Genomic DNA, 24,144 nt, shown 5'->3' with positions numbered 1-24,144 from the left:
CTTCCTTCTTCCAGTCCTTTCTCTCTCTTTTCTTTGCTGTTGCCTTGTCCCAATGCCAGCCTAGTGGGGACCTGTTGGCCACCCTCCCTCTGCAGGGCACGCAGATGGACACCTTGCAGGAGCTGCTCCATGCCTTGGTGGCTGCCCATGGTTTTACCTTGGAGCCACCTCCTTTTCTTCTTTAGACTCATTAAAGTTGTGCTGCATCCACACCATGGCCTCCGAGTCCTTCCTTCTGTGACAATTCTTCCAATCTGCTCATGGGAAAAGGTGGCTTTCTGGACAGGATTGTCTTGGGGGCAACAGAGGATCGTTTTCCATTCCCCGTGGAAGGAGAGGGTAGGACTCAGCGCACTGGTATTTCTTTTGTGCCTTGAAACCTGGAGTTGCGGAAGTTATTCCTGGTTACTCCTGAGCCCATGGCCATCAGTCCTTCCAGTCTCATTGACCCCTGTTGTCTGGATAGGAGGGGAAACATCAATTCAAATGGTGGACACTTTGGGCTTGAACACTGGAGGCATCAGGGAGGAATCTGAATGGCTCACCTTTCCAGGCTGATGCCACACAGCAGCTCAACAATGCCCATCAGGAACCTGAGGGGTTTCTGCTCATCAGTCTCGCTGAGCGGAGCAGCCAAGGCAGCCCAGGCTGTCAAGTGCCCTTTGCAGGGTGGGTGTTTGCCAGGACACAGACAGGAGCAGTTTCCCTTGGACTCTCCCCGCAGGAGGAGGATGTTGAGGCACTAAAGAGTTAGAGACAGGATGCCATCACTCTGCGTTGTGGTGTCTTCCCAAAAGGAAGAAATGGTAACCTAGGAACACTGACAACAAGCAGCTGGACTTGGCAAGAATCCTGCTGGAGGTTTCAAAACATGCAGCTCCGGCTTCTCCTGCGGAAGGACATCAGCTGGCCAATGCCAAACCACTTTCCCAGGACGCTTGCTTTGAAACAAAAGCTCCTCCCCTCTGCACAAGGGACCGTCAGTAGATAGGGCTCTACCATCTCAACAGAGACAGGACAACACTGTAACCTCCAAGATTTTAATGGGTCAAGAGCAAAGACCTGATCAAGGAATCTAGCCCATCCAAGTCTGCCTGGAGACAGCATGAAAACTGTTGCCTTGGGTTCACAGCCTCCCAGGTGATGATGATGCCAGGCAGAAGGAGGGAGATGATGGCCACTTCTGTGAGAGGGGTGGACCTGGACTCTCTTCTCCTGCAACGGGTTTGAGCTCTGTGAGAGGGGCCAGCCTGAACTCTCTGATAACATGGCCAATGTTTCTCATTGCCTTCCTCCACTCCCTCCGTTCCTTCCTTTTCCCTTCTTCTTTTGCACTTCTCCAGATCTTGAGGCTTCTTCCAAGGCCAGTTTACATGGAGGGGGACCTACCTGGCCTTTTCTCTGTTGGGCACTGACTCTTGGCTGCCCAGGTCAATCTTACCAATCAGACCTCTGTCCTCAGAGACATCTTAGTCCCCTCTTTACACTCCTTAACCCCTGCTGCAGCCCAGCCACAAAATCTGAGTGATCCTTTCCTTCCTGGATTCTCTCTAAAGCGACCTAGGAAGAAAGAAATTGTACTGGGAGGGAACAAATGGGTGAGCAATGGGCCCTCTCTCATTCCTGGATTGATGGGAGGGCAGAACACACTGACTGTGGGCCTCCCCCTTTCCCTTAGCTCTGAGAGTTACATCTCTGGCTTCTCCACAGCCAGTGACCATCGGCGTATCCCTCACGGACCAGAAATATTCCCCTTGGCCTCAGAAGCTGATCTCAGCTCATGCTGCCTTCGTGGGAGAATCCCAGTGCTGCAGGAGGACCTGGCAGGTCAGCAGCCACACAAGCACTCAGGGCTGTTCCTCTTGCTTAGGAGGGAGCTGTGCTGTGGGAGAAGCCTTGGTCAGATGATGGCTGTAAGGATGGAAGGAGAGTATACTAGGAGAATTCAACTTCACTAGACCTCAAAGTCTCCTCTTCCTCGTCTTCTTCCTGGCTTGGTTGGGCCAAATTTTATTGGGGAAAAAAACCTGGCTGTCTAGGCAAGTCCAGAGAGTTGTATTGAGGGGAGACCTCATCACCTCCTTGAAAGGAGATTGCAGTGAGGTGCATGTTGGTCTCTTCTCCCTACTGGAAAGAGATAAGATGTGTGGAAATGGCCACAAGTGTCCCCAGGAGAAGTTTAGACTGGGTATAAGGAAATATTTCCCGACTGAAAGAAGGTGAAGCCCTGGCAGAGGCCAACCAGGTCAGTAGTTGAGTCTAAATACCTGGAAGTGTTACAAGAATGCATGGCCGTGACCTGTAAGGACGTGGCTTTGAAGACATCGAAGGGTTGCACTGACGGAAAGATGTGATGATCTTAGAGGTTTGCTTGAACCTTTATGGTTCTATGATTCCCAAAAGCCAGAGGAGCTGCTGAACGCTACCAGTGGCCTCCCAGCGACAAGGCCCAGAAGTGCTTGGACTTCCCATGAAGAGAATGTACTCTGGAACCAAGCACTCCAGACCCATCTGGGAAGAGGTGAAGTAAGGCAAGGAGGACCAATGGCCATGGGCTGAAGAGAAGCAGGAATGTCTTGGGCACCTCCAAAGTCATGTCAAAAACAAATGCAAGGCAGTGAACCGAGTCCTACCCTCTGGTTCCTTGGGCATTGAGCAAGGCTCTCTGGTTGCACTAAGCCAAATGCCCTCCGAAAATCTCCTTTTCCCCTGAAGAAACTGGAAGAGTTGACAGAGAACAAAAGAGGACTCAGAGGCTCAGGCTTGGATGCAGCACGCCTTTAATTAGCAACAGCAAAGGAATAAGAGAGAACAGAGTGGAAGAAGGGAAAAACTGGCTCAAAGCTCTAAACACAATGCCTCAAAGCACTTCTGTGCACCACCACGTTCTGAGGTTTTAGGAGGTGCTTTTGCAGGCACATTTCCAGCAGGTTTAGCAGGGCCGACATCTGCTGCCACAGTAGCCGCTGGTGATGCAGGAGAGGTCAAGGCCCCCGGAGGAGATGGGAACGCCGTTAGAGCTGAGGATGCTGCCAACAGCAGCGGAGGTGGAGGAGCCGACGGCGGTGTTCTGAGGGAAGGAGCTGAGGATGGGTCCGGGCAGGGTCACCACCACCGCGGAGGGCTGGATGGCGATGGTGGAGCTCTGGCACTGCCGCACACAGCACTCATTGCAGCTGCTGGCCAGCGGGCACGGGCCGCAGGGCTGGCAGGGCTGGCACGGGTTGCAGCAGGACATGTCTGGGGGCTGCAGGTGAACCTGGAGAGAGAGCAGAGAGGAATCAGAGCACAGAGACATGGGAGGAGCACTTTACAACGAATCCACCACATCACTGCAAAGGGGTCAAATAGATCTGGTGAGATGGGAGTTAGAACATTGCCAGTGAGACAAAAGGGTTTCTTGGCCTCATCCAGACACACTATCATAAAGTGTCACCAGCCCCAGTGAAGCTGCTGCCTATTTCTTCAAGGAAGAACCTCTTCCAGCAAGTCCTCAATACGACTTGAGTCAGAAATTTTCTCTTCTTCACCCTCCCATGATAAGCAGCACTACTATCCTGCAGAGGAGGGAGGAGCAGGATTCTGCAGGGCCAGGAAAGGGAGGGGAGGAAAGGGCTTCAGACTCACCTGGTTCCCAAAGAGAAGGAGGAGAGAGAAGTGGATGAGAGAGCGAGGAGCTGCACGGGCTTTTATGGTGGCCCTGACCTGCCTCAGGCTCGGACGCAGCTTCCACGGAAGTGGCAATTTTCTAAAGGTGCTCATGATGGACGGAAAACATCCCAGCTAATGACATGGGCTGGGTGCTTGTTTTCCCCAACCCTCCTTGTTCATTTCCTGCCTTATGCCATGCCCCTTCCCTCCTGGAAGCTTCTTCTGCATGCTGGGATGGAGGCGTTCCAGGATTTCTGGGTCAGGAATGTGTCAGTGCCAGGAGAAGACTCAGCTCAAGTGCCGCATGGGTGCTGTGCAGGCAACTGATGCTGGACTGGGGCACAGTGGTGGGGCTGCCGGTGGCTGCGTTGGCAGGCAGAGACCCTGCAATCCTTGGCTGGTCACCCAAGGGCTGTCCTTGAGGGAAGATATGCTGGGTCTTTTTCTTTCCCTCCCTGCCTGCATAACGAAGAGTTTTTCCTAGGGATGCTGCCTGCTTCCCTGCCCGATCCTGAGGAAGCATTTGAGAGTCCCTTTTGGCACCCCCATTCAAATACAGCAAGGGCAGAGGGCTTGGCATATACATCAAAGGCTTCCTTTGAGCTTGTGTAGGACCCTCTGGGTGCCATGCTCTCCCTCAGCTATGTCAGCCACATTAATCATCTTGGTGCCACCTGTAGACTTACAAAGGCTGCACCTGATCCCGTTGTCAATGAACCATTGTCCTGTGTCCCAGCCTCCACTTCCTCTGGGAATGGTCCCAGGACCACTTGTGCAACCTCCTTCCTCCCACCATCCAAGATATTTTGCTTCTTTCTTAAACAGTCAGTAGAGCGGCCCCAAAAAAGTATTGGATGGAGGCAGCGGCTGAGATAAAGAAGACTTCGATGATTTGGAATGGAGCACTGAGGTCCCTTTGAGAGGAGGAGGCAGCCAGGGCACGGCCAACACTGACACCACGCAAAAATCTGTACCCATTCCATACAGAAGAGATCCCACAGGGATCCTACATGGAGGGAGAGAGGTCAGAAGATCCCCCACATTGGCTTTGAGCGTCGCGTAGCCCAGAAGAATGGAAGACAAGAAAGAGTTGGGAGGGAAAGACGAAGATGTGAAAAGTCAAAGATGTTCCTTCTTTAGCAGGGGGCTTGGAAAAAACCCCTGGGAAAGATCCCTCTCATCTAAAGCTCTCTGTGATTCTATGTCCAGAGATTCTCTGTCATGTGGGATTCCTTGGGCATCCAAGGGGAGACACAGGAATGGTGCCTGTTTCCTGACAACGTTGCCACAATCAAGCCCGCAGCAATGAGCCAGGCACACATCAGCTGCCTGCACGGGATGCCACCAGCACTGAAGCTGAGCCTTCCGCCCATACTTGGGTGTTTCTGTCCCAGAAATCCTCAGCCTTCTCATCCCGGCACTGACAGAATCCTTCATGTGGGAAAGCACAGGGCATCAGGCAGGAAATGAGAAGGCAGCAGGGCAGGAACCGAGGACACAGCCCATGCCATTAGCTGGGATGCTTTGCGTTTGACTTGAGCTTGTCAGAATATTCTCCCTTGCCCAGAGGGAGCCTCTGGGCCTGAGGCAGGGCAGGAGCACTATAAAAGGCAGCCCAGCTCCCTGCTCTCTCATCCACTTCTCTTGTGTCCTCTCCCTGGGAACCAGGTGAGTGTGAAGCCTCTTCTCCTCCTCCTTTAAGACCAGGTCTGTTCATCCGTGTCTGTCTCAGCTGCTGTTTACTGCCCTAGCACAGGGCTGGGAGCTGCTTCTCCTGGGAGAGGGAAGGAAAGAGCAGGTCTTGCCCAGAGAGCATGTGGGACTTGTTTGAGTTGTCCGCTGGGCTTTGAGCTGGGCAGTGACTGCCGGTCCAGGAGGTGCCTCGCTTCCCCTGAGCTTGGTCTGGGCAGTGCTTCTCTTCAGGTGTCCCCATGTTCTCTTTCCTCTCTCCCAGGTGCACCTCTTGCCCAGAGACATGTCCTGCTGCAACCCGTGCCAGCCCTGCCAGCCCTGTGGCCCGTGCCCGCTGGCCAGCAGCTGCAATGAGTGCTGTGTGCGGCAGTGCCAGGACTCCGTTGTGGTCATCGAGCCCTCTCCCGTGGTGGTGACCCTGCCCGGACCCATCCTCAGCTCCTACCCTCAGAACACCGCCGTCGGCTCCTCCACCTCCGCTGCTGTTGGCAGCATCCTCAGCTCTAACGGCGTTCCCATCTCCTCCGGGGGCCTTGACCTCTCCTGCATCACCAGCGGCTACTGTGGCAGCAGATGTCGGCCCTGTTAAACCTGCTCACAACATCGATGGACAAGAACCTCTGAAGACCTCGGAATGTCAATCTGGACGAGAGACAGAGCGCCGGGGCATTGTGTTTAGAGCTTTGAGCCACTGCTTCCTTCTTCCAGTCCTTTCTCTCTCTTTTCTTTGCTGTTGCCTTGTCCCAATGCCAGCCTAGTGGGGACCTGTTGGCCACCCTCCCTCTGCAGGGCACGCAGATGGACACCTTGCAGGAGCTGCTCCATGCCTTGGTGGCTGCCCATGGTTTTACCTTGGAGCCACCTCCTTTTCTTCTTTAGACTCATTAAAGTTGTGCTGCATCCACACCATGGCCTCCGAGTCCTTCCTTCTGTGACAATTCTTCCAATCTGCTCATGGGAAAAGGTGGCTTTCTGGACAGGATTGTCTTGGGGGCAACAGAGGATCGTTTTCCATTCCCCGTGGAAGGAGAGAGTAGGACTCAGCGCACTGGTATTTCTTTTGTGCCTTGAAACCTGGAGTTGCGGAAGTTATTCCTGGTTACTCCTGAGCCCATGGCCATCAGTCCTTCCAGTCTCATTGACCCCTGTTGTCTGGATAGGAGGGGAAACATCAATTCAAATGGTGGACACTTTGGGCTTGAACACTGGAGGCATCAGGGAGGAATCTGAATGGCTCACCTTTCCAGGCTGATGCCACACAGCAGCTCAACAATGCCCATCAGGAACCTGAGGGGTTTCTGCTCATCAGTCTCGCTGAGCAGAGCAGCCAAGGCAGCCCAGGCTGTCAAGTGCCCTTTGCAGGGTGGGTGTTTGCCAGGACACAGACAGGAGCAGTTTCCCTTGGACTCTCCCCGCAGGAGGAGGATGTTGAGGCACTAAAGAGTTAGAGACAGGATGCCATCACTCTGCGTTGTGGTGTCTTCACAAAAGGAAGAAATGGTAACCTAGGAACACTGACAACAAGCAGCTGGACTTGGCAAGAATCCTGCTGGAGGTTTCAAAACATGCAGCTCCGGCTTCTCCTGCGGAAGGACATCAGCTGGCCAATGCCAAACCACTTTCCCAGGACGCTTGCTTTGAAACAAAAGCTCCTCCCCTCTGCACAAGGGACCGTCAGTAGATAGGGCTCTACCATCTCAACAGAGACAGGACAACACTGTAACCTCCAAGATTTTAATGGGTCAAGAGCAAAGACCTGATCGAGGAATCTAGCCCATCCAAGTCTGCCTGGAGACAGCATGAAAACTGTTGCCTTGGGTTCACAGCCTCCCAGGTGATGATGATGCCAGGCAGAAGGAGGGAGATGATGGCCACTTCTGTGAGAGGGGTGGACCTGGACTCTCTTCTCCTGCAACGGGTTTGAGCTCTGTGAGAGGGGCCAGCCTGAACTCTCTGATAACATGGCCAATGTTTCTCATTGCCTTCCTCCACTCCCTCCGTTCCTTCCTTTTCCCTTCTTCTTTTGCACTTCTCCAGATCTTGAGGCTTCTTCCAAGGCCAGTTTACATGGAGGGGGACCTACCTGGCCTTTTCTCTGTTGGGCACTGACTCTTGGCTGCCCAGGTCAATCTTACCAATCAGACCTCTGTCCTCAGAGACATCTTAGTCCCCTCTTTACACTCCTTAACCCCTGCTGCAGCCCAGCCACAAAATCTGAGTGATCCTTTCCTTCCTGGATTCTCTCTAAAGCGACCTAGGAAGAAAGAAATTGTACTGGGAGGGAACAAATGGGTGAGCAATGGGCCCTCTCTCATTCCTGGATTGATGGGAGGGCAGGACACACTGACTGTGGGCCTCCCCCTTTCCCTTAGCTCTGAGAGTTACATCTCTGGCTTCTCCACAGCCAGTGACCATCGGCGTATCCCTCACTGACCAGAAATATTCCCCTTGGCCTCAGAAGCTGATCTCAGCTCATGCTGCCTTCGTGGGAGAATCCCAGTGCTGCAGGAGGACCTGGCAGGTCAGCAGCCACACAAGCACTCAGGGCTGTTCCTCTTGCTTAGGAGGGAGCTGTGCTGTGGGAGAAGCCTTGGTCAGATGATGGCTGTAAGGATGGAAGGAGAGTATACTAGGAGAATTCAACTTCACTAGACCTCAAAGTCTCCTCTTCCTCGTCTTCTTCCTGGCTTGGTTGGGCCAAATTTTATTGGGGAAAAAAACCTGGCTGTCTAGGCAAGTCCAGAGAGTTGTATTGAGGGGAGACCTCATCACCTCCTTGAAAGGAGATTGCAGTGAGGTGCATGTTGGTCTCTTCTCCCTACTGGAAAGAGATAAGATGTGTGGAAATGGCCACAAGTGTCCCCAGGAGAAGTTTAGACTGGGTATAAGGAAATATTTCCCGACTGAAAGAAGGTGAAGCCCTGGCAGAGGCCAACCAGGTCAGTAGTTGAGTCTAAATACCTGGAAGTGTTACAAGAATGCATGGCCGTGACCTGTAAGGACGTGGCTTTGAAGACATCGAAGGGTTGCACTGACGGAAAGATGTGATGATCTTAGAGGTTTGCTTGAACCTTTATGGTTCTATGATTCCCAAAAGCCAGAGGAGCTGCTGAACGCTACCAGTGGCCTCCCAGCGACAAGGCCCAGAAGTGCTTGGACTTCCCATGAAGAGAATGTACTCTGGAACCAAGCACTCCAGACCCATCTGGGAAGAGGTGAAGTAAGGCAAGGAGGACCAATGGCCATGGGCTGAAGAGAAGCAGGAATGTCTTTGGCACCTCCAAAGTCATGTCAAAAACAAATGCAAGGCAGTGAACCGAGTCCTACCCTCTGGTTCCTTGGGCATTGAGCAAGGCTCTCTGGTTGCACTAAGCCAAATGCCCTCCGAAAATCTCCTTTTCCCCTGAAGAAACTGGAAGAGTTGACAGAGAACAAAAGAGGACTCAGAGGCTCAGGCTTGGATGCAGCACGCCTTTAATTAGCAACAGCAAAGGAATAAGAGAGAACAGAGTGGAAGAAGGGAAAAACTGGCTCAAAGCTCTAAACACAATGCCTCAAAGCACTTCTGTGCACCACCACGTTCTGAGGTTTTAGGAGGTGCTTTTGCAGGCACATTTCCAGCAGGTTTAGCAGGGCCGACATCTGCTGCCACAGTAGCCGCTGGTGATGCAGGAGAGGTCAAGGCCCCCGGAGGAGATGGGAACGCCGTTAGAGCTGAGGATGCTGCCAACAGCAGCGGAGGTGGAGGAGCCGACGGCGGTGTTCTGAGGGAAGGAGCTGAGGATGGGTCCGGGCAGGGTCACCACCACCGCGGAGGGCTGGATGGCGATGGTGGAGCTCTGGCACTGCCGCACACAGCACTCATTGCAGCTGCTGGCCAGCGGGCACGGGCCGCAGGGCTGGCAGGGCTGGCACGGGTTGCAGCAGGACATGTCTGGGGGCTGCAGGTGAACCTGGAGAGAGAGCAGAGAGGAATCAGAGCACAGAGACATGGGAGGAGCACTTTACAACGAATCCACCACATCACTGCAAAGGGGTCAAATAGATCTGGTGAGATGGGAGTTAGAACATTGCCAGTGAGACAAAAGGGTTTCTTGGCCTCATCCAGACACACTATCATAAAGTGTCACCAGCCCCAGTGAAGCTGCTGCCTATTTCTTCAAGGAAGAACCTCTTCCAGCAAGTCCTCAATACGACTTGAGTCAGAAATTTTCTCTTCTTCACCCTCCCATGATAAGCAGCACTACTATCCTGCAGAGGAGGGAGGAGCAGGATTCTGCAGGGCCAGGAAAGGGAGGGGAGGAAAGGGCTTCAGACTCACCTGGTTCCCAAAGAGAAGGAGGAGAGAGAAGTGGATGAGAGAGCGAGGAGCTGCACGGGCTTTTATGGTGGCCCTGACCTGCCTCAGGCTCGGACGCAGCTTCCACGGAAGTGGCAATTTTCTAAAGGTGCTCATGATGGACGGAAAACATCCCAGCTAATGACATGGGCTGGGTGCTTGTTTTCCCCAACGCTCCTTGTTCATTTCCTGCCTTATGCCATGCCCCTTCCCTCCTGGAAGCTTCTTCTGCATGCTGGGATGGAGGCGTTCCAGGATTTCTGGGTCAGGAATGTGTCAGTGCCAGGAGAAGACTCAGCTCAAGTGCCGCATGGGTGCTGTGCAGGCAACTGATGCTGGACTGGGGCACAGTGGTGGGGCTGCCGGTGGCTGCGTTGGCAGGCAGAGACCCTGCAATCCTTGGCTGGTCACCCAAGGGCTGTCCTTGAGGGAAGATATGCTGGGTCTTTTTCTTTCCCTCCCTGCCTGCATAACGAAGAGTTTTTCCTAGGGATGCTGCCTGCTTCCCTGCCCGATCCTGAGGAAGCATTTGAGAGTCCCTTTTGGCACCCCCATTCAAATACAGCAAGGGCAGAGGGCTTGGCATATACATCAAAGGCTTCCTTTGAGCTTGTGTAGGACCCTCTGGGTGCCATGCTCTCCCTCAGCTATGTCAGCCACATTAATCATCTTGGTGCCACCTGTAGACTTACAAAGGCTGCACCTGATCCCGTTGTCAATGAACCATTGTCCTGTGTCCCAGCCTCCACTTCCTCTGGGAATGGTCCCAGGACCACTTGTGCAACCTCCTTCCTCCCACCATCCAAGATATTTTGCTTCTTTCTTAAACAGTCAGTAGAGCGGCCCCAAAAAAGTATTGGATGGAGGCAGCGGCTGAGATAAAGAAGACTTCGATGATTTGGAATGGAGCACTGAGGTCCCTTTGAGAGGAGGAGGCAGCCAGGGCACGGCCAACACTGACACCACGCAAAAATCTGTACCCATTCCATACAGAAGAGATCCCACAGGGATCCTACATGGAGGGAGAGAGGTCAGAAGATCCCCCACATTGGCTTTGAGCGTCGCGTAGCCCAGAAGAATGGAAGACAAGAAAGAGTTGGGAGGGAAAGACGAAGATGTGAAAAGTCAAAGATGTTCCTTCTTTAGCAGGGGGCTTGGAAAAAACCCCTGGGAAAGATCCCTCTCATCTAAAGCTCTCTGTGATTCTATGTCCAGAGATTCTCTGTCATGTGGGATTCCTTGGGCATCCAAGGGGAAACACAGGAATGGTGCCTGTTTCCTGACAACGTTGCCACAATCAAGCCCGCAGCAATGAGCCAGGCACACATCAGCTGCCTGCACGGGATGCCACCAGCACTGAAGCTGAGCCTTCCGCCCATACTTGGGTGTTTCTGTCCCAGAAATCCTCAGCCTTCTCATCCCGGCACTGACAGAATCCTTCATGTGGGAAAGCACAGGGCATCAGGCAGGAAATGAGAAGGCAGCAGGGCAGGAACCGAGGACACAGCCCATGCCATTAGCTGGGATGCTTTGCGTTTGACTTGAGCTTGTCAGAATATTCTCCCTTGCCCAGAGGGAGCCTCTGGGCCTGAGGCAGGGCAGGAGCACTATAAAAGGCAGCCCAGCTCCCTGCTCTCTCATCCACTTCTCTTGTGTCCTCTCCCTGGGAACCAGGTGAGTGTGAAGCCTCTTCTCCTCCTCCTTTAAGACCAGGTCTGTTCATCCGTGTCTGTCTCAGCTGCTGTTTACTGCCCTAGCACAGGGCTGGGAGCTGCTTCTCCTGGGAGAGGGAAGGAAAGAGCAGGTCTTGCCCAGAGAGCATGTGGGACTTGTTTGAGTTGTCCGCTGGGCTTTGAGCTGGGCAGTGACTGCCGGTCCAGGAGGTGCCTCGCTTCCCCTGAGCTTGGTCTGGGCAGTGCTTCTCTTCAGGTGTCCCCATGTTCTCTTTCCTCTCTCCCAGGTGCACCTCTTGCCCAGAGACATGTCCTGCTGCAACCCGTGCCAGCCCTGCCAGCCCTGTGGCCCGTGCCCGCTGGCCAGCAGCTGCAATGAGTGCTGTGTGCGGCAGTGCCAGGACTCCGTTGTGGTCATCGAGCCCTCTCCCGTGGTGGTGACCCTGCCCGGACCCATCCTCAGCTCCTACCCTCAGAACACCGCCGTCGGCTCCTCCACCTCCGCTGCTGTTGGCAGCATCCTCAGCTCTAACGGCGTTCCCATCTCCTCCGGGGGCCTTGACCTCTCCTGCATCACCAGCGGCTACTGTGGCAGCAGATGTCGGCCCTGTTAAACCTGCTCACAACATCGATGGACAAGAACCTCTGAAGACCTCGGAATGTCGATCTGGACGAGAGACAGAGCGCCGGGGCATTGTGTTTAGAGCTTTGAGCCACTGCTTCCTTCTTCCAGTCCTTTCTCTCTCTTTTCTTTGCTGTTGCCTTGTCCCAATGCCAGCCTAGTGGGGACCTGTTGGCCACCCTCCCTCTGCAGGGCACGCAGATGGACACCTTGCAGGAGCTGCTCCATGCCTTGGTGGCTGCCCATGGTTTTACCTTGGAGCCACCTCCTTTTCTTCTTTAGACTCATTAAAGTTGTGCTGCATCCACACCATGGCCTCCGAGTCCTTCCTTCTGTGACAATTCTTCCAATCTGCTCATGGGAAAAGGTGGCTTTCTGGACAGGATTGTCTTGGGGGCAACAGAGGATCGTTTTCCATTCCCCGTGGAAGGAGAGGGTAGGACTCAGCGCACTGGTATTTCTTTTGTGCCTTGAAACCTGGAGTTGCGGAAGTTATTCCTGGTTACTCCTGAGCCCATGGCCATCAGTCCTTCCAGTCTCATTGACCCCTGTTGTCTGGATAGGAGGGGAAACATCAATTCAAATGGTGGACACTTTGGGCTTGAACACTGGAGGCATCAGGGAGGAATCTGAATGGCTCACCTTTCCAGGCTGATGCCACACAGCAGCTCAACAATGCCCATCAGGAACCTGAGGGGTTTCTGCTCATCAGTCTCGCTGAGCAGAGCAGCCAAGGCAGCCCAGGCTGTCAAGTGCCCTTTGCAGGGTGGGTGTTTGCCAGGACACAGACAGGAGCAGTTTCCCTTGGACTCTCCCCGCAGGAGGAGGATGTTGAGGCACTAAAGAGTTAGAGACAGGATGCCATCACTCTGCGTTGTGGTGTCTTCCCAAAAGGAAGAAATGGTAACCTAGGAACACTGACAACAAGCAGCTGGACTTGGCAAGAATCCTGCTGGAGGTTTCAAAACATGCAGCTCCGGCTTCTCCTGCGCAAGGACATCAGCTGGCCAATGCCAAACCACTTTCCCAGGACGCTTGCTTTGAAACAAAAGCTGCTCCCCTCTGCACAAGGGACCGTCAGTAGATAGGGCTCTACCATCTCAACAGAGACAGGACAACACTGTAACCTCCAAGATTTTAATGGGTCAAGAGCAAAGACCTGATCAAGGAATCTAGCCCATCCAAGTCTGCCTGGAGACAGCATGAAAACTGTTGCCTTGGGTTCACAGCCTCCCAGGTGATGATGATGCCAGGCAGAAGGAGGGAGATGATGGCCACTTCTGTGAGAGGGGTGGACCTGGACTCTCTTCTCCTGCAACGGGTTTTAGCTCTGAGGCAGGGGCCAGCCTGAACTCTCTGATAACATGGCCAATGTTTCTCATTGCCTTCCTCCACTCCCTCCGTTCCTTCCTTTTCCCTTCTTCTTTTGCACTTCTCCAGATCTTGAGGCTTCTTCCAAGGCCAGTTTACATGGAGGGGGACCTACCTGGCCTTTTCTCTGTTGGGCACTGACTCTTGGCTGCCCAGGTCAATCTTACCAATCAGACCTCTGTCCTCAGAGACATCTTAGTCCCCTCTTTACACTCCTTAACCCCTGCTGCAGCCCAGCCACAAAATCTGAGTGATCCTTTCCTTCCTGGATTCTCTCTAAAGCGACCTAGGAAGAAAGAAATTGTACTGGGAGGGAACAAATGGGTGAGCAATGGGCCCTCTCTCATTCCTGGATTGATGAGAGGGCAGGACACACTGACTGTGGGCCTCCCCCTTTCCCTTAGCTCTGAGAGTTACATCTCTGGCTTCTCCACAGCCAGTGACCATCGGCGTATCCCTCACGGACCAGAAATATTCCCCTTGGCCTCAGAAGCTGATCTCAGCTCATGCTGCCTTCGTGGGAGAATCCCAGTGCTGCAGGAGGACCTGGCAGGTCAGCAGCCACACAAGCACTCAGGGCTGTTCCTCTTGCTTAGGAGGGAGCTGTGCTGTGGGAGAAGCCTTGGTCAGATGATGGCTGTAAGGATGGAAGGAGAGTATACTAGGAGAATTCAACTTCACTAGACCTCAAAGTCTCCTCTTCCTCGTCTTCTTCCTGACTTGGTTGGGCCAAATTTTCATTGGGAAAAAAACCTGGCTGTCTAGGCAAGTCCAGAGAGTTGTATTGAGGGGAGACCTCATCACCTCCTTGAAAGGAGGTTGCAGTGAGGTGCATGTTGGTCTCTTCTCCCTACTGGAAAGAGATAAGATGTGTGGAAATGGCCACAAGTGTCCCCAGGAGAAGTTTAGACTGGGTATAAGGAAATATTTCCCGACTGAAAGAAGGTGAAGCCCTGGCAGAGGCCAACCAGGTCAGTAGTTGAGTCTAAATACCTGGAAGTGTTACAAGAACGCATGGCCGTGACCTGTAAGGACGTGGCTTTGAAGACATCGAAGGGTTGCACTGACGGAAAGATGTGATGATCTTAGAGGTTTGCTTGAACCTTTATGGTTCTATGATTCCCAAAAGCCAGAGGAGCTGCTGAACGCTACCAGTGGCCTCCCAGCGACAAGGCCCAGAAGTGCTTGGACTTCCCATGAAGAGAATGTACTCTGGAACCAAGCACTCCAGACCCATCTGGGAAGAGGTGAAGTAAGGCAAGAAGGACCAATGGCCATGGGCTGAAGAGAAGCAGGAATGTCTTCGGCACCTCCAAAGTCATGTCAAAAACAAATGCAAGGCAGTGAACCGAGTCCTACCCTCTGGTTCCTTGGGCATTGAGCAAGGCTCTCTGGTTGCACTAAGCCAAATGCCCTCCGAAAATCTCCTTTTCCCCTGAAGAAACTGGAAGAGTTGACAGAGAACAAAAGAGGACTCAGAGGCCCAGGCTTGGATGCAGCACGCCTTTAATTAGCAACAGCAAAGGAATAAGAGAGAACAGAGTGGAAGAAGGGAAAAACTGGCTCAAAGCTCTAAACACAATGCCTCAAAGTACTTCTGTGCACCACCACGTTCTGAGGTTTTAGGAGGTGCTTTTGCAGGCACATTTCCAGCAGGTTTAGCAGGGCCGACATCTGCTGCCACAGTAGCCGCTGGTGATGCAGGAGAGGTCAAGGCCCCCGGAGGAGATGGGAACGCCGTTAGAGCTGAGGATGCTGCCAACAGCAGCGGAGGTGGAGGAGCCGACGGCGGTGTTTTGAGGGAAGGAGCTGAGGATGGGTCCGGGCAGGGTCACCACCACCGCGGAGGGCTGGATGGCGATGGTGGAGCTCTGGCACTGCCGCACACAGCACTCATTGCAGCTGCTGGCCAGCGGGCACGGGCCGCAGGGCTGGCAGGGCTGGCACGGGTTGCAGCAGGACATGTCTGGGGGCTGGAGGTGAACCTGGAGAGAGAGCAGAGAGGAATCAGAGCACAGAGACATGGGAGGAGCACTTTACAACGAATCCACCACATCACTGCAAAGGGGTCAAATAGATCTGGTGAGATGGGAGTTAGAACATTGCCAGTGAGACAAAAGGGTTTCTTGGCCTCATCCAGACACACTATCATAAAGTGTCACCAGCCCCAGTGAAGCTGCTGCCTATTTCTTCAAGGAAGAACCTCTTCCAGCAAGTCCTCAATACGCCTTGAGTCAGAAATTTTCTCTTCTTCACCCTCCCATGATAAGCAGCACTACTATCCTGCAGAGGAGGGAGGAGCAGGATTCTGCAGGGCCAGGAAAGGGAGGGGAGGAAAGGGCTTCAGACTCACCTGGTTCCCAAAGAGAAGGAGGAGAGAGAAGTGGATGAGAGAGCGAGGAGCTGCACGGGCTTTTATGGTGGCCCTGACCTGCCTCAGGCTCGGACGCAGCTTCCACGGAAGTGGCAATTTTCTAAAGGTGCTCATGATGGACGGAAAACATCCCAGCTAATGACATGGGCTGGGTGCTTGTTTTCCCCAACCCTCCTTGTTCATTTCCTGCCTTATGCCATGCCCCTTCCCTCCTGGAAGCTTCTTCTGCGTGCTGGGATGGAGGCGTTCCAGGATTTCTGGGTCAGGAATGTGTCAGTGCCAGGAGAAGACTCAGCTCAAGTGCCGCATGGGTGCTGTGCAGGCAACTGATGCTGGACTGGGGCACAGTGGTGGGGCTGCCGGTGGCTGCGTTGGCAGGCAGAGACCCTGCAATCCTTGGCTGGTCACCCAAGGGCTGTCCTTGAGGGAAGATATGCTGGGTCTTTTTCTTTCCCTCCCTGCCTGCATAACGAAGAGTTTTTCCTAGGGATGCTGCCTGCTTCCCTGCCCGATCCTGAGGAAGCATTTGAGAGTCCCTTTTGGCACCCCCATTCAAATACAGCAAGGGCAGAGGGCTTGGCATATACATCAAAGGCTTCCTTTGAGCTTGTGTAGGACCCTCTGGGTGCCATGCTCTCCCTCAGCTATGTCAGCCACATTAATCATCTTGGTGCCACCTGTAGACTTACAAAGGCTGCACCTGATCCCGTTGTCAATGAACCATTGTCCTGTGTCCCAGCCTCCACTTCCTCTGGGAATGGTCCCAGGACCACTTGTGCAACCTCCTTCCTCCCACCATCCAAGATATTTTGCTTCTTTCTTAAACAGTCAGTAGAGCGGCCCCAAAAAAGTATTGGATGGAGGCAGCGGCTGAGATAAAGAAGACTTCGATGATTTGGAATGGAGCACTGAGGTCCCTTTGAGAGGAGGAGGCAGCCAGGGCACGGCCAACACTGACACCACGCAAAAATCTGTACCCATTCCATACAGAAGAGATCCCACAGGGATCCTACATGGAGGGAGAGAGGTCAGAAGATCCCCCACATTGGCTTTGAGCGTCGCGTAGCCCAGAAGAATGGAAGACAAGAAAGAGTTGGGAGGGAAAGACGAAGATGTGAAAAGTCAAAGATGTTCCTTCTTTAGCAGGGGGCTTGGAAAAAACCCCTGGGAAAGATCCCTCTCATCTAAAGCTCTCTGTGATTCTATGTCCAGAGATTCTCTGTCATGCGGGATTCCTTGGGCATCCAAGGGGAAACACAGGAATGGTGCCTGTTTCCTGACAACGTTGCCACAATCAAGCCCGCAGCAATGAGCCAGGCACACATCAGCTGCCTGCACGGGATGCCACCAGCACTGAAGCTGAGCCTTCCGCCCATACTTGGGTGTTTCTGTCCCAGAAATCCTCAGCCTTCTCATCCCGGCACTGACAGAATCCTTCATGTGGGAAAGCACAGGGCATCAGGCAGGAAATGAGAAGGCAGCAGGGCAGGAACCGAGGACACAGCCCATGCCATTAGCTGGGATGCTTTGCGTTTGACTTGAGCTTGTCAGAATATTCTCCCTTGCCCAGAGGGAGCCTCTGGGCCTGAGGCAGGGCAGGAGCACTATAAAAGGCAGCCCAGCTCCCTGCTCTCTCATCCACTTCTCTTGTGTCCTCTCCCTGGGAACCAGGTGAGTGTGAAGCCTCTTCTCCTCCTCCTTTAAGACCAGGTCTGTTCATCCGTGTCTGTCTCAGCTGCTGTTTACTGCCCTAGCACAGGGCTGGGAGCTGCTTCTCCTGGGAGAGGGAAGGAAAGAGCAGGTCTTGCCCAGAGAGCATGTGGGACTTGTTTGAGTTGTCCGCTGGGCTTTGAGCTGGGCAGTGACTGCTGGTCCAGGAGGTGCCTCGCTTCCCCTGAGCTTGGTCTGGGCAGTGCTTCTCTTCAGGTGTCCCCATGTTCTCTTTCCTCTCTCCCAGGTGCACCTCTTGCCCAGAGACATGTCCTGCTGCAACCCGTGCCAGCCCTGCCAGCCCTGTGGCCCGTGCCCGCTGGCCAGCAGCTGCAATGAGTGCTGTGTGCGGCAGTGCCAGGACTCCGTTGTGGTCATCGAGCCCTCTCCCGTGGTGGTGACCCTGCCCGGACCCATCCTCAGCTCCTACCCTCAGAACACCGCCGTCGGCTCCTCCACCTCCGCTGCTGTTGGCAGCATCCTCAGCTCTAACGGCGTTCCCATCTCCTCCGGGGGCCTTGACCTCTCCTGCATCACCAGCGGCTACTGTGGCAGCAGATGTCGGCCCTGTTAAACCTGCTCACAACATCGATGGACAAGAACCTCTGAAGACCTCGGAATGTCGATCTGGACGAGAGACAGAGCGCCGGGGCATTGTGTTTAGAGCTTTGAGCCACTGCTTCCTTCTTCCAGTCCTTTCTCTCTCTTTTCTTTGCTGTTGCCTTGTCCCAATGCCAGCCTAGTGGGGACCTGTTGGCCACCCTCCCTCTGCAGGGCACGCAGATGGACACCTTGCAGGAGCTGCTCCATGCCTTGGTGGCTGCCCATGGTTTTACCTTGGAGCCACCTCCTTTTCTTCTTTAGACTCATTAAAGTTGTGCTGCATCCACACCATGGCCTCCGAGTCCTTCCTTCTGTGACAATTCTTCCAATCTGCTCATGGGAAAAGGTGGCTTTCTGGACAGGATTGTCTTGGGGGCAACAGAGGATCGTTTTCCATTCCCCGTGGAAGGAGAGAGTAGGACTCAGCGCACTGGTATTTCTTTTGTGCCTTGAAACCTGGAGTTGCGGAAGTTATTCCTGGTTACTCCTGAGCCCATGGCCATCAGTCCTTCCAGTCTCATTGACCCCTGTTGTCTGGATAGGAGGGGAAACATCAATTCAAATGGTGGACACTTTGGGCTTGAACACTGGAGGCATCAGGGAGGAATCTGAATGGCTCACCTTTCCAGGCTGATGCCACACAGCAGCTCAACAATGCCCATCAGGAACCTGAGGGGTTTCTGCTCATCAGTCTCGCTGAGCAGAGCAGCCAAGGCAGCCCAGGCTGTCAAGTGCCCTTTGCAGGGTGGGTGTTTGCCAGGACACAGACAGGAGCAGTTTCCCTTGGACTCTCCCCGCAGGAGGAGGATGTTGAGGCACTAAAGAGTTAGAGACAGGATGCCATCACTCTGCGTTGTGGTGTCTTCCCAAAAGGAAGAAATGGTAACCTAGGAACACTGACAACAAGCAGCTGGACTTGGCAAGAATCCTGCTGGAGGTTTCAAAACATGCAGCTCCGGCTTCTCCTGCGGAAGGACATCAGCTGGCCAATGCCAAACCACTTTCCCAGGACGCTTGCTTTGAAACAAAAGCTCCTCCCCTCTGCACAAGGGACCGTCAGTAGATAGGGCTCTACCATCTCAACAGAGACAGGACAACACTGTAACCTCCAAGATTTTAATGGGTCAAGAGCAAAGACCTGATCGAGGAATCTAGCCCATCCAAGTCTGCCTGGAGACAGCATGAAAACTGTTGCCTTGGGTTCACAGCCTCCCAGGTGATGATGATGCCAGGCAGAAGGAGGGAGATGATGGCCACTTCTGTGAGAGGGGTGGACCTGGACTCTCTTCTCCTGCAACGGGTTTGAGCTCTGTGAGAGGGGCCAGCCTGAACTCTCTGATAACATGGCCAATGTTTCTCATTGCCTTCCTCCACTCCCTCCGTTCCTTCCTTTTCCCTTCTTCTTTTGCACTTCTCCAGATCTTGAGGCTTCTTCCAAGGCCAGTTTACATGGAGGGGGACCTACCTGGCCTTTTCTCTGTTGGGCACTGACTCTTGGCTGCCCAGGTCAATCTTACCAATCAGACCTCTGTCCTCAGAGACATCTTAGTCCCCTCTTCACACTCCTTAACCCCTGCTGCAGCCCAGCCACAAAATCTGAGTGATCCTTTCCTTCCTGGATTCTCTCTAAAGCGACCTAGGAAGAAAGAAATTGTACTGGGAGGGAACAAATGGGTGAGCAATGGGCCCTCTCTCATTCCTGGATTGATGGGAGGGCAGGACACACTGACTGTGGGCCTCCCCCTTTCCCTTAGCTCTGAGAGTTACATCTCTGGCTTCTCCACAGCCAGTGACCATCGGCGTATCCCTCACTGACCAGAAATATTCCCCTTGGCCTCAGAAGCTGATCTCAGCTCATGCTGCCTTCGTGGGAGAATCCCAGTGCTGCAGGAGGACCTGGCAGGTCAGCAGCCACACAAGCACTCAGGGCTGTTCCTCTTGCTTAGGAGGGAGCTGTGCTGTGGGAGAAGCCTTGGTCAGATGATGGCTGTAAGGATGGAAGGAGAGTATACTAGGAGAATTCAACTTCACTAGACCTCAAAGTCTCCTCTTCCTCGTCTTCTTCCTGGCTTGGTTGGGCCAAATTTTATTGGGGAAAAAAACCTGGCTGTCTAGGCAAGTCCAGAGAGTTGTATTGAGGGGAGACCTCATCACCTCCTTGAAAGGAGATTGCAGTGAGGTGCATGTTGGTCTCTTCTCCCTACTGGAAAGAGATAAGATGTGTGGAAATGGCCACAAGTGTCCCCAGGAGAAGTTTAGACTGGGTATAAGGAAATATTTCCCGACTGAAAGAAGGTGAAGCCCTGGCAGAGGCCAACCAGGTCAGTAGTTGAGTCTAAATACCTGGAAGTGTTACAAGAATGCATGGCCGTGACCTGTAAGGACGTGGCTTTGAAGACATCGAAGGGTTGCACTGACGGAAAGATGTGATGATCTTAGAGGTTTGCTTGAACCTTTATGGTTCTATGATTCCCAAAAGCCAGAGGAGCTGCTGAACGCTACCAGTGGCCTCCCAGCGACAAGGCCCAGAAGTGCTTGGACTTCCCATGAAGAGAATGTACTCTGGAACCAAGCACTCCAGACCCATCTGGGAAGAGGTGAAGTAAGGCAAGGAGGACCAATGGCCATGGGCTGAAGAGAAGCAGGAATGTCTTTGGCACCTCCAAAGTCATGTCAAAAACAAATGCAAGGCAGTGAACCGAGTCCTACCCTCTGGTTCCTTGGGCATTGAGCAAGGCTCTCTGGTTGCACTAAGCCAAATGCCCTCCGAAAATCTCCTTTTCCCCTGAAGAAACTGGAAGAGTTGACAGAGAACAAAAGAGGACTCAGAGGCTCAGGCTTGGATGCAGCACGCCTTTAATTAGCAACAGCAAAGGAATAAGAGAGAACAGAGTGGAAGAAGGGAAAAACTGGCTCAAAGCTCTAAACACAATGCCTCAAAGCACTTCTGTGCACCACCACGTTCTGAGGTTTTAGGAGGTGCTTTTGCAGGCACATTTCCAGCAGGTTTAGCAGGGCCGACATCTGCTGCCACAGTAGCCGCTGGTGATGCAGGAGAGGTCAAGGCCCCCGGAGGAGATGGGAACGCCGTTAGAGCTGAGGATGCTGCCAACAGCAGCGGAGGTGGAGGAGCCGACGGCGGTGTTCTGAGGGAAGGAGCTGAGGATGGGTCCGGGCAGGGTCACCACCACCGCGGAGGGCTGGATGGCGATGGTGGAGCTCTGGCACTGCCGCACACAGCACTCATTGCAGCTGCTGGCCAGCGGGCACGGGCCGCAGGGCTGGCAGGGCTGGCACGGGTTGCAGCAGGACATGTCTGGGGGCTGCAGGTGAACCTGGAGAGAGAGCAGAGAGGAATCAGAGCACAGAGACATGGGAGGAGCACTTTACAACGAATCCACCACATCACTGCAAAGGGGTCAAATAGATCTGGTGAGATGGGAGTTAGAACATTGCCAGTGAGACAAAAGGGTTTCTTGGCCTCATCCAGACACACTATCATAAAGTGTCACCAGCCCCAGTGAAGCTGCTGCCTATTTCTTCAAGGAAGAACCTCTTCCAGCAAGTCCTCAATACGACTTGAGTCAGAAATTTTCTCTTCTTCACCCTCCCATGATAAGCAGCACTACTATCCTGCAGAGGAGGGAGGAGCAGGATTCTGCAGGGCCAGGAAAGGGAGGGGAGGAAAGGGCTTCAGACTCACCTGGTTCCCAAAGAGAAGGAGGAGAGAGAAGTGGATGAGAGAGCGAGGAGCTGCACGGGCTTTTATGGTGGCCCTGACCTGCCTCAGGCTCGGACGCAGCTTCCACGGAAGTGGCAATTTTCTAAAGGTGCTCATGATGGACGGAAAACATCCCAGCTAATGACATGGGCTGGGTGCTTGTTTTCCCCAACCCTCCTTGTTCATTTCCTGCCTTATGCCATGCCCCTTCCCTCCTGGAAGCTTCTTCTGCATGCTGGGATGGAGGCGTTCCAGGATTTCTGGGTCAGGAATGTGTCAGTGCCAGGAGAAGACTCAGCTCAAGTGCCACATGGGTGCTGTGCAGGCAACTGATGCTGGACTGGGGCACAGTGGTGGGGCTGCCGGTGGCTGCGTTGGCAGGCAGAGACCCTGCAATCCTTGGCTGGTCACCCAAGGGCTGTCCTTGAGGGAAGATATGCTGGGTCTTTTTCTTTCCCTCCCTGCCTGCATAACGAAGAGTTTTTCCTAGGGATGCTGCCTGCTTCCCTGCCCGATCCTGAGGAAGCATTTGAGAGTCCCTTTTGGCACCCCCATTCAAATACAGCAAGGGCAGAGGGCTTGGCATATACATCAAAGGCTTCCTTTGAGCTTGTGTAGGACCCTCTGGGTGCCATGCTCTCCCTCAGCTATGTCAGCCACATTAATCATCTTGGTGCCACCTGTAGACTTACAAAGGCTGCACCTGATCCCGTTGTCAATGAACCATTGTCCTGTGTCCCAGCCTCCACTTCCTCTGGGAATGGTCCCAGGACCACTTGTGCAACCTCCTTCCTCCCACCATCCAAGATATTTTGCTTCTTTCTTAAACAGTCAGTAGAGCGGCCCCAAAAAAGTATTGGATGGAGGCAGCGGCTGAGATAAAGAAGACTTCGATGATTTGGAATGGAGCACTGAGGTCCCTTTGAGAGGAGGAGGCAGCCAGGGCACGGCCAACACTGACACCACGCAAAAATCTGTACCCATTCCATACAGAAGAGATCCCACCCCTGTGGGATCCCTCCTACATGGAGGGAGAGAGGTCAGAAGATCCCCCACATTGGCTTTGAGCGTCGCGTAGCCCAGAAGAATGGAAGACAAGAAAGAGTTGGGAGGGAAAGACGAAGATGTGAAAAGTCAAAGATGTTCCTTCTTTAGCAGGGGGCTTGGAAAAAACCCCTGGGAAAGATCCCTCTCATCTAAAGCTCTCTGTGATTCTATGTCCAGAGATTCTCTGTCATGTGGGATTCCTTGGGCATCCAAGGGGAAACACAGGAATGGTGCCTGTTTCCTGACAACGTTGCCACAATCAAGCCCGCAGCAATGAGCCAGGCACACATCAGCTGCCTGCACGGGATGCCACCAGCACTGAAGCTGAGCCTTCCGCCCATACTTGGGTGTTTCTGTCCCAGAAATCCTCAGCCTTCTCATCCCGGCACTGACAGAATCCTTCATGTGGGAAAGCACAGGGCATCAGGCAGGAAATGAGAAGGCAGCAGGGCAGGAACCGAGGACACAGCCCATGCCATTAGCTGGGATGCTTTGCGTTTGACGTGAGCTTGTCAGAATATTCTCCCTTGCCCAGAGGGAGCCTCTGGGCCTGAGGCAGGGCAGGAGCACTATAAAAGGCAGCCCAGCTCCCTGCTCTCTCATCCACTTCTCTTGTGTCCTCTCCCTGGGAACCAGGTGAGTGTGAAGCCTCTTCTCCTCCTCCTTTAAGACCAGGTCTGTTCATCCGTGTCTGTCTCAGCTGCTGTTTACTGCCCTAGCACAGGGCTGGGAGCTGCTTCTCCTGGGAGAGGGAAGGAAAGAGCAGGTCTTGCCCAGAGAGCATGTGGGACTTGTTTGAGTTGTCCGGTGGGCTTTGAGCTGGGCAGTGACTGCCGGTCCAGGAGGTGCCTCGCTTCCCCTGAGCTTGGTCTGGGCAGTGCTTCTCTTCAGGTGTCCCCATGTTCTCTTTCCTCTCTCCCAGGTGCACCTCTTGCCCAGAGACATGTCCTGCTGCAACCCGTGCCAGCCCTGCCAGCCCTGTGGCCCGTGCCCGCTGGCCAGCAGCTGCAATGAGTGCTGTGTGCGGCAGTGCCAGGACTCCGTTGTGGTCATCGAGCCCTCTCCCGTGGTGGTGACCCTGCCCGGACCCATCCTCAGCTCCTACCCTCAGAACACCGCCGTCGGCTCCTCCACCTCCGCTGCTGTTGGCAGCATCCTCAGCTCTAACGGCGTTCCCATCTCCTCCGGGGGCCTTGACCTCTCCTGCATCACCAGCGGCTACTGTGGCAGCAGATGTCGGCCCTGTTAAACCTGCTCACAACATCGATGGACAAGAACCTCTGAAGACCTCGGAATGTCAATCTGGACGAGAGACAGAGCGCCGGGGCATTGTGTTTAGAG

General features: G+C 53.8%; 8 protein-coding genes across 8 annotated transcripts; 4 read left to right on the top strand and 4 right to left on the bottom strand.

Annotated features, from left to right (window-relative positions):
* Positions 1 to 2,831: 2,831 nt before the first annotated feature.
* Positions 2,832 to 3,239, bottom strand: LOC138731096 (feather keratin Cos1-2-like). The gene has a single exon (XM_069876809.1). It carries the CDS (start codon positions 3,236 to 3,238, stop codon positions 2,933 to 2,935), a length of 306 nt encoding a protein of 101 aa, XP_069732910.1. The 5' UTR covers position 3,239; the 3' UTR covers positions 2,832 to 2,932.
* Positions 3,240 to 5,599: 2,360 nt separating this feature from the next.
* LOC138731152 (feather keratin Cos1-1/Cos1-3/Cos2-1-like) lies at positions 5,600 to 5,952 on the top strand. Its single transcript, XM_069876893.1, has one exon. The coding sequence runs from the start codon at positions 5,627 to 5,629 to the stop codon at positions 5,930 to 5,932; it is 306 nt and encodes a 101-aa protein (XP_069732994.1). The 5' UTR covers positions 5,600 to 5,626; the 3' UTR covers positions 5,933 to 5,952.
* A 2,916-nt stretch (positions 5,953 to 8,868) lies between these two features.
* Positions 8,869 to 9,276, bottom strand: LOC138731086 (feather keratin Cos1-2-like). The gene has a single exon (XM_069876799.1). The coding sequence runs from the start codon at positions 9,273 to 9,275 to the stop codon at positions 8,970 to 8,972; it is 306 nt and encodes a 101-aa protein (XP_069732900.1). The 5' UTR covers position 9,276; the 3' UTR covers positions 8,869 to 8,969.
* Positions 9,277 to 11,636: 2,360 nt separating this feature from the next.
* Positions 11,637 to 11,989, top strand: LOC138731148 (feather keratin Cos1-1/Cos1-3/Cos2-1-like). Its single transcript, XM_069876889.1, has one exon. The coding sequence runs from the start codon at positions 11,664 to 11,666 to the stop codon at positions 11,967 to 11,969; it is 306 nt and encodes a 101-aa protein (XP_069732990.1). The 5' UTR covers positions 11,637 to 11,663; the 3' UTR covers positions 11,970 to 11,989.
* Positions 11,990 to 14,905: 2,916 nt separating this feature from the next.
* LOC138731087 (feather keratin Cos1-2-like) lies at positions 14,906 to 15,355 on the bottom strand. The gene has a single exon (XM_069876800.1). It carries the CDS (start codon positions 15,310 to 15,312, stop codon positions 15,007 to 15,009), a length of 306 nt encoding a protein of 101 aa, XP_069732901.1. The 5' UTR covers positions 15,313 to 15,355; the 3' UTR covers positions 14,906 to 15,006.
* Positions 15,356 to 17,673: 2,318 nt separating this feature from the next.
* LOC138731141 (feather keratin Cos1-1/Cos1-3/Cos2-1-like) lies at positions 17,674 to 18,026 on the top strand. Its single transcript, XM_069876881.1, has one exon. It carries the CDS (start codon positions 17,701 to 17,703, stop codon positions 18,004 to 18,006), a length of 306 nt encoding a protein of 101 aa, XP_069732982.1. The 5' UTR covers positions 17,674 to 17,700; the 3' UTR covers positions 18,007 to 18,026.
* Positions 18,027 to 20,942: 2,916 nt separating this feature from the next.
* LOC138731084 (feather keratin Cos1-2-like) lies at positions 20,943 to 21,350 on the bottom strand. The gene has a single exon (XM_069876796.1). It carries the CDS (start codon positions 21,347 to 21,349, stop codon positions 21,044 to 21,046), a length of 306 nt encoding a protein of 101 aa, XP_069732897.1. The 5' UTR covers position 21,350; the 3' UTR covers positions 20,943 to 21,043.
* Positions 21,351 to 23,719: 2,369 nt separating this feature from the next.
* On the top strand, positions 23,720 to 24,072 carry LOC138731153 (feather keratin Cos1-1/Cos1-3/Cos2-1-like). The gene has a single exon (XM_069876894.1). It carries the CDS (start codon positions 23,747 to 23,749, stop codon positions 24,050 to 24,052), a length of 306 nt encoding a protein of 101 aa, XP_069732995.1. The 5' UTR covers positions 23,720 to 23,746; the 3' UTR covers positions 24,053 to 24,072.
* The last annotated feature ends 72 nt before the right edge of the window (positions 24,073 to 24,144 follow it).

This window comes from Phaenicophaeus curvirostris, chromosome 26 (assembly GCF_032191515.1).
Source record: "Phaenicophaeus curvirostris isolate KB17595 chromosome 26, BPBGC_Pcur_1.0, whole genome shotgun sequence".
NCBI lineage: Eukaryota > Metazoa > Chordata > Aves > Cuculiformes > Cuculidae > Phaenicophaeus > Phaenicophaeus curvirostris.
Note: the sequence above shows the minus strand (reverse complement) of the source record. Positions and strands in the feature narration are given on the sequence as shown.

What these genes read in the sequence shown, in the direction of transcription:
- LOC138731096 (XM_069876809.1), bottom strand. Translation starts at nt 3,238, where the DNA reads ATGTCCTGCTGCAACCCGTGCCAGCCCTGCCAGCCCTGCGGCCCGTGC.
- LOC138731152 (XM_069876893.1), top strand. Translation starts at nt 5,627, where the DNA reads ATGTCCTGCTGCAACCCGTGCCAGCCCTGCCAGCCCTGTGGCCCGTGC.
- LOC138731086 (XM_069876799.1), bottom strand. Translation starts at nt 9,275, where the DNA reads ATGTCCTGCTGCAACCCGTGCCAGCCCTGCCAGCCCTGCGGCCCGTGC.
- LOC138731148 (XM_069876889.1), top strand. Translation starts at nt 11,664, where the DNA reads ATGTCCTGCTGCAACCCGTGCCAGCCCTGCCAGCCCTGTGGCCCGTGC.
- LOC138731087 (XM_069876800.1), bottom strand. Translation starts at nt 15,312, where the DNA reads ATGTCCTGCTGCAACCCGTGCCAGCCCTGCCAGCCCTGCGGCCCGTGC.
- LOC138731141 (XM_069876881.1), top strand. Translation starts at nt 17,701, where the DNA reads ATGTCCTGCTGCAACCCGTGCCAGCCCTGCCAGCCCTGTGGCCCGTGC.
- LOC138731084 (XM_069876796.1), bottom strand. Translation starts at nt 21,349, where the DNA reads ATGTCCTGCTGCAACCCGTGCCAGCCCTGCCAGCCCTGCGGCCCGTGC.
- LOC138731153 (XM_069876894.1), top strand. Translation starts at nt 23,747, where the DNA reads ATGTCCTGCTGCAACCCGTGCCAGCCCTGCCAGCCCTGTGGCCCGTGC.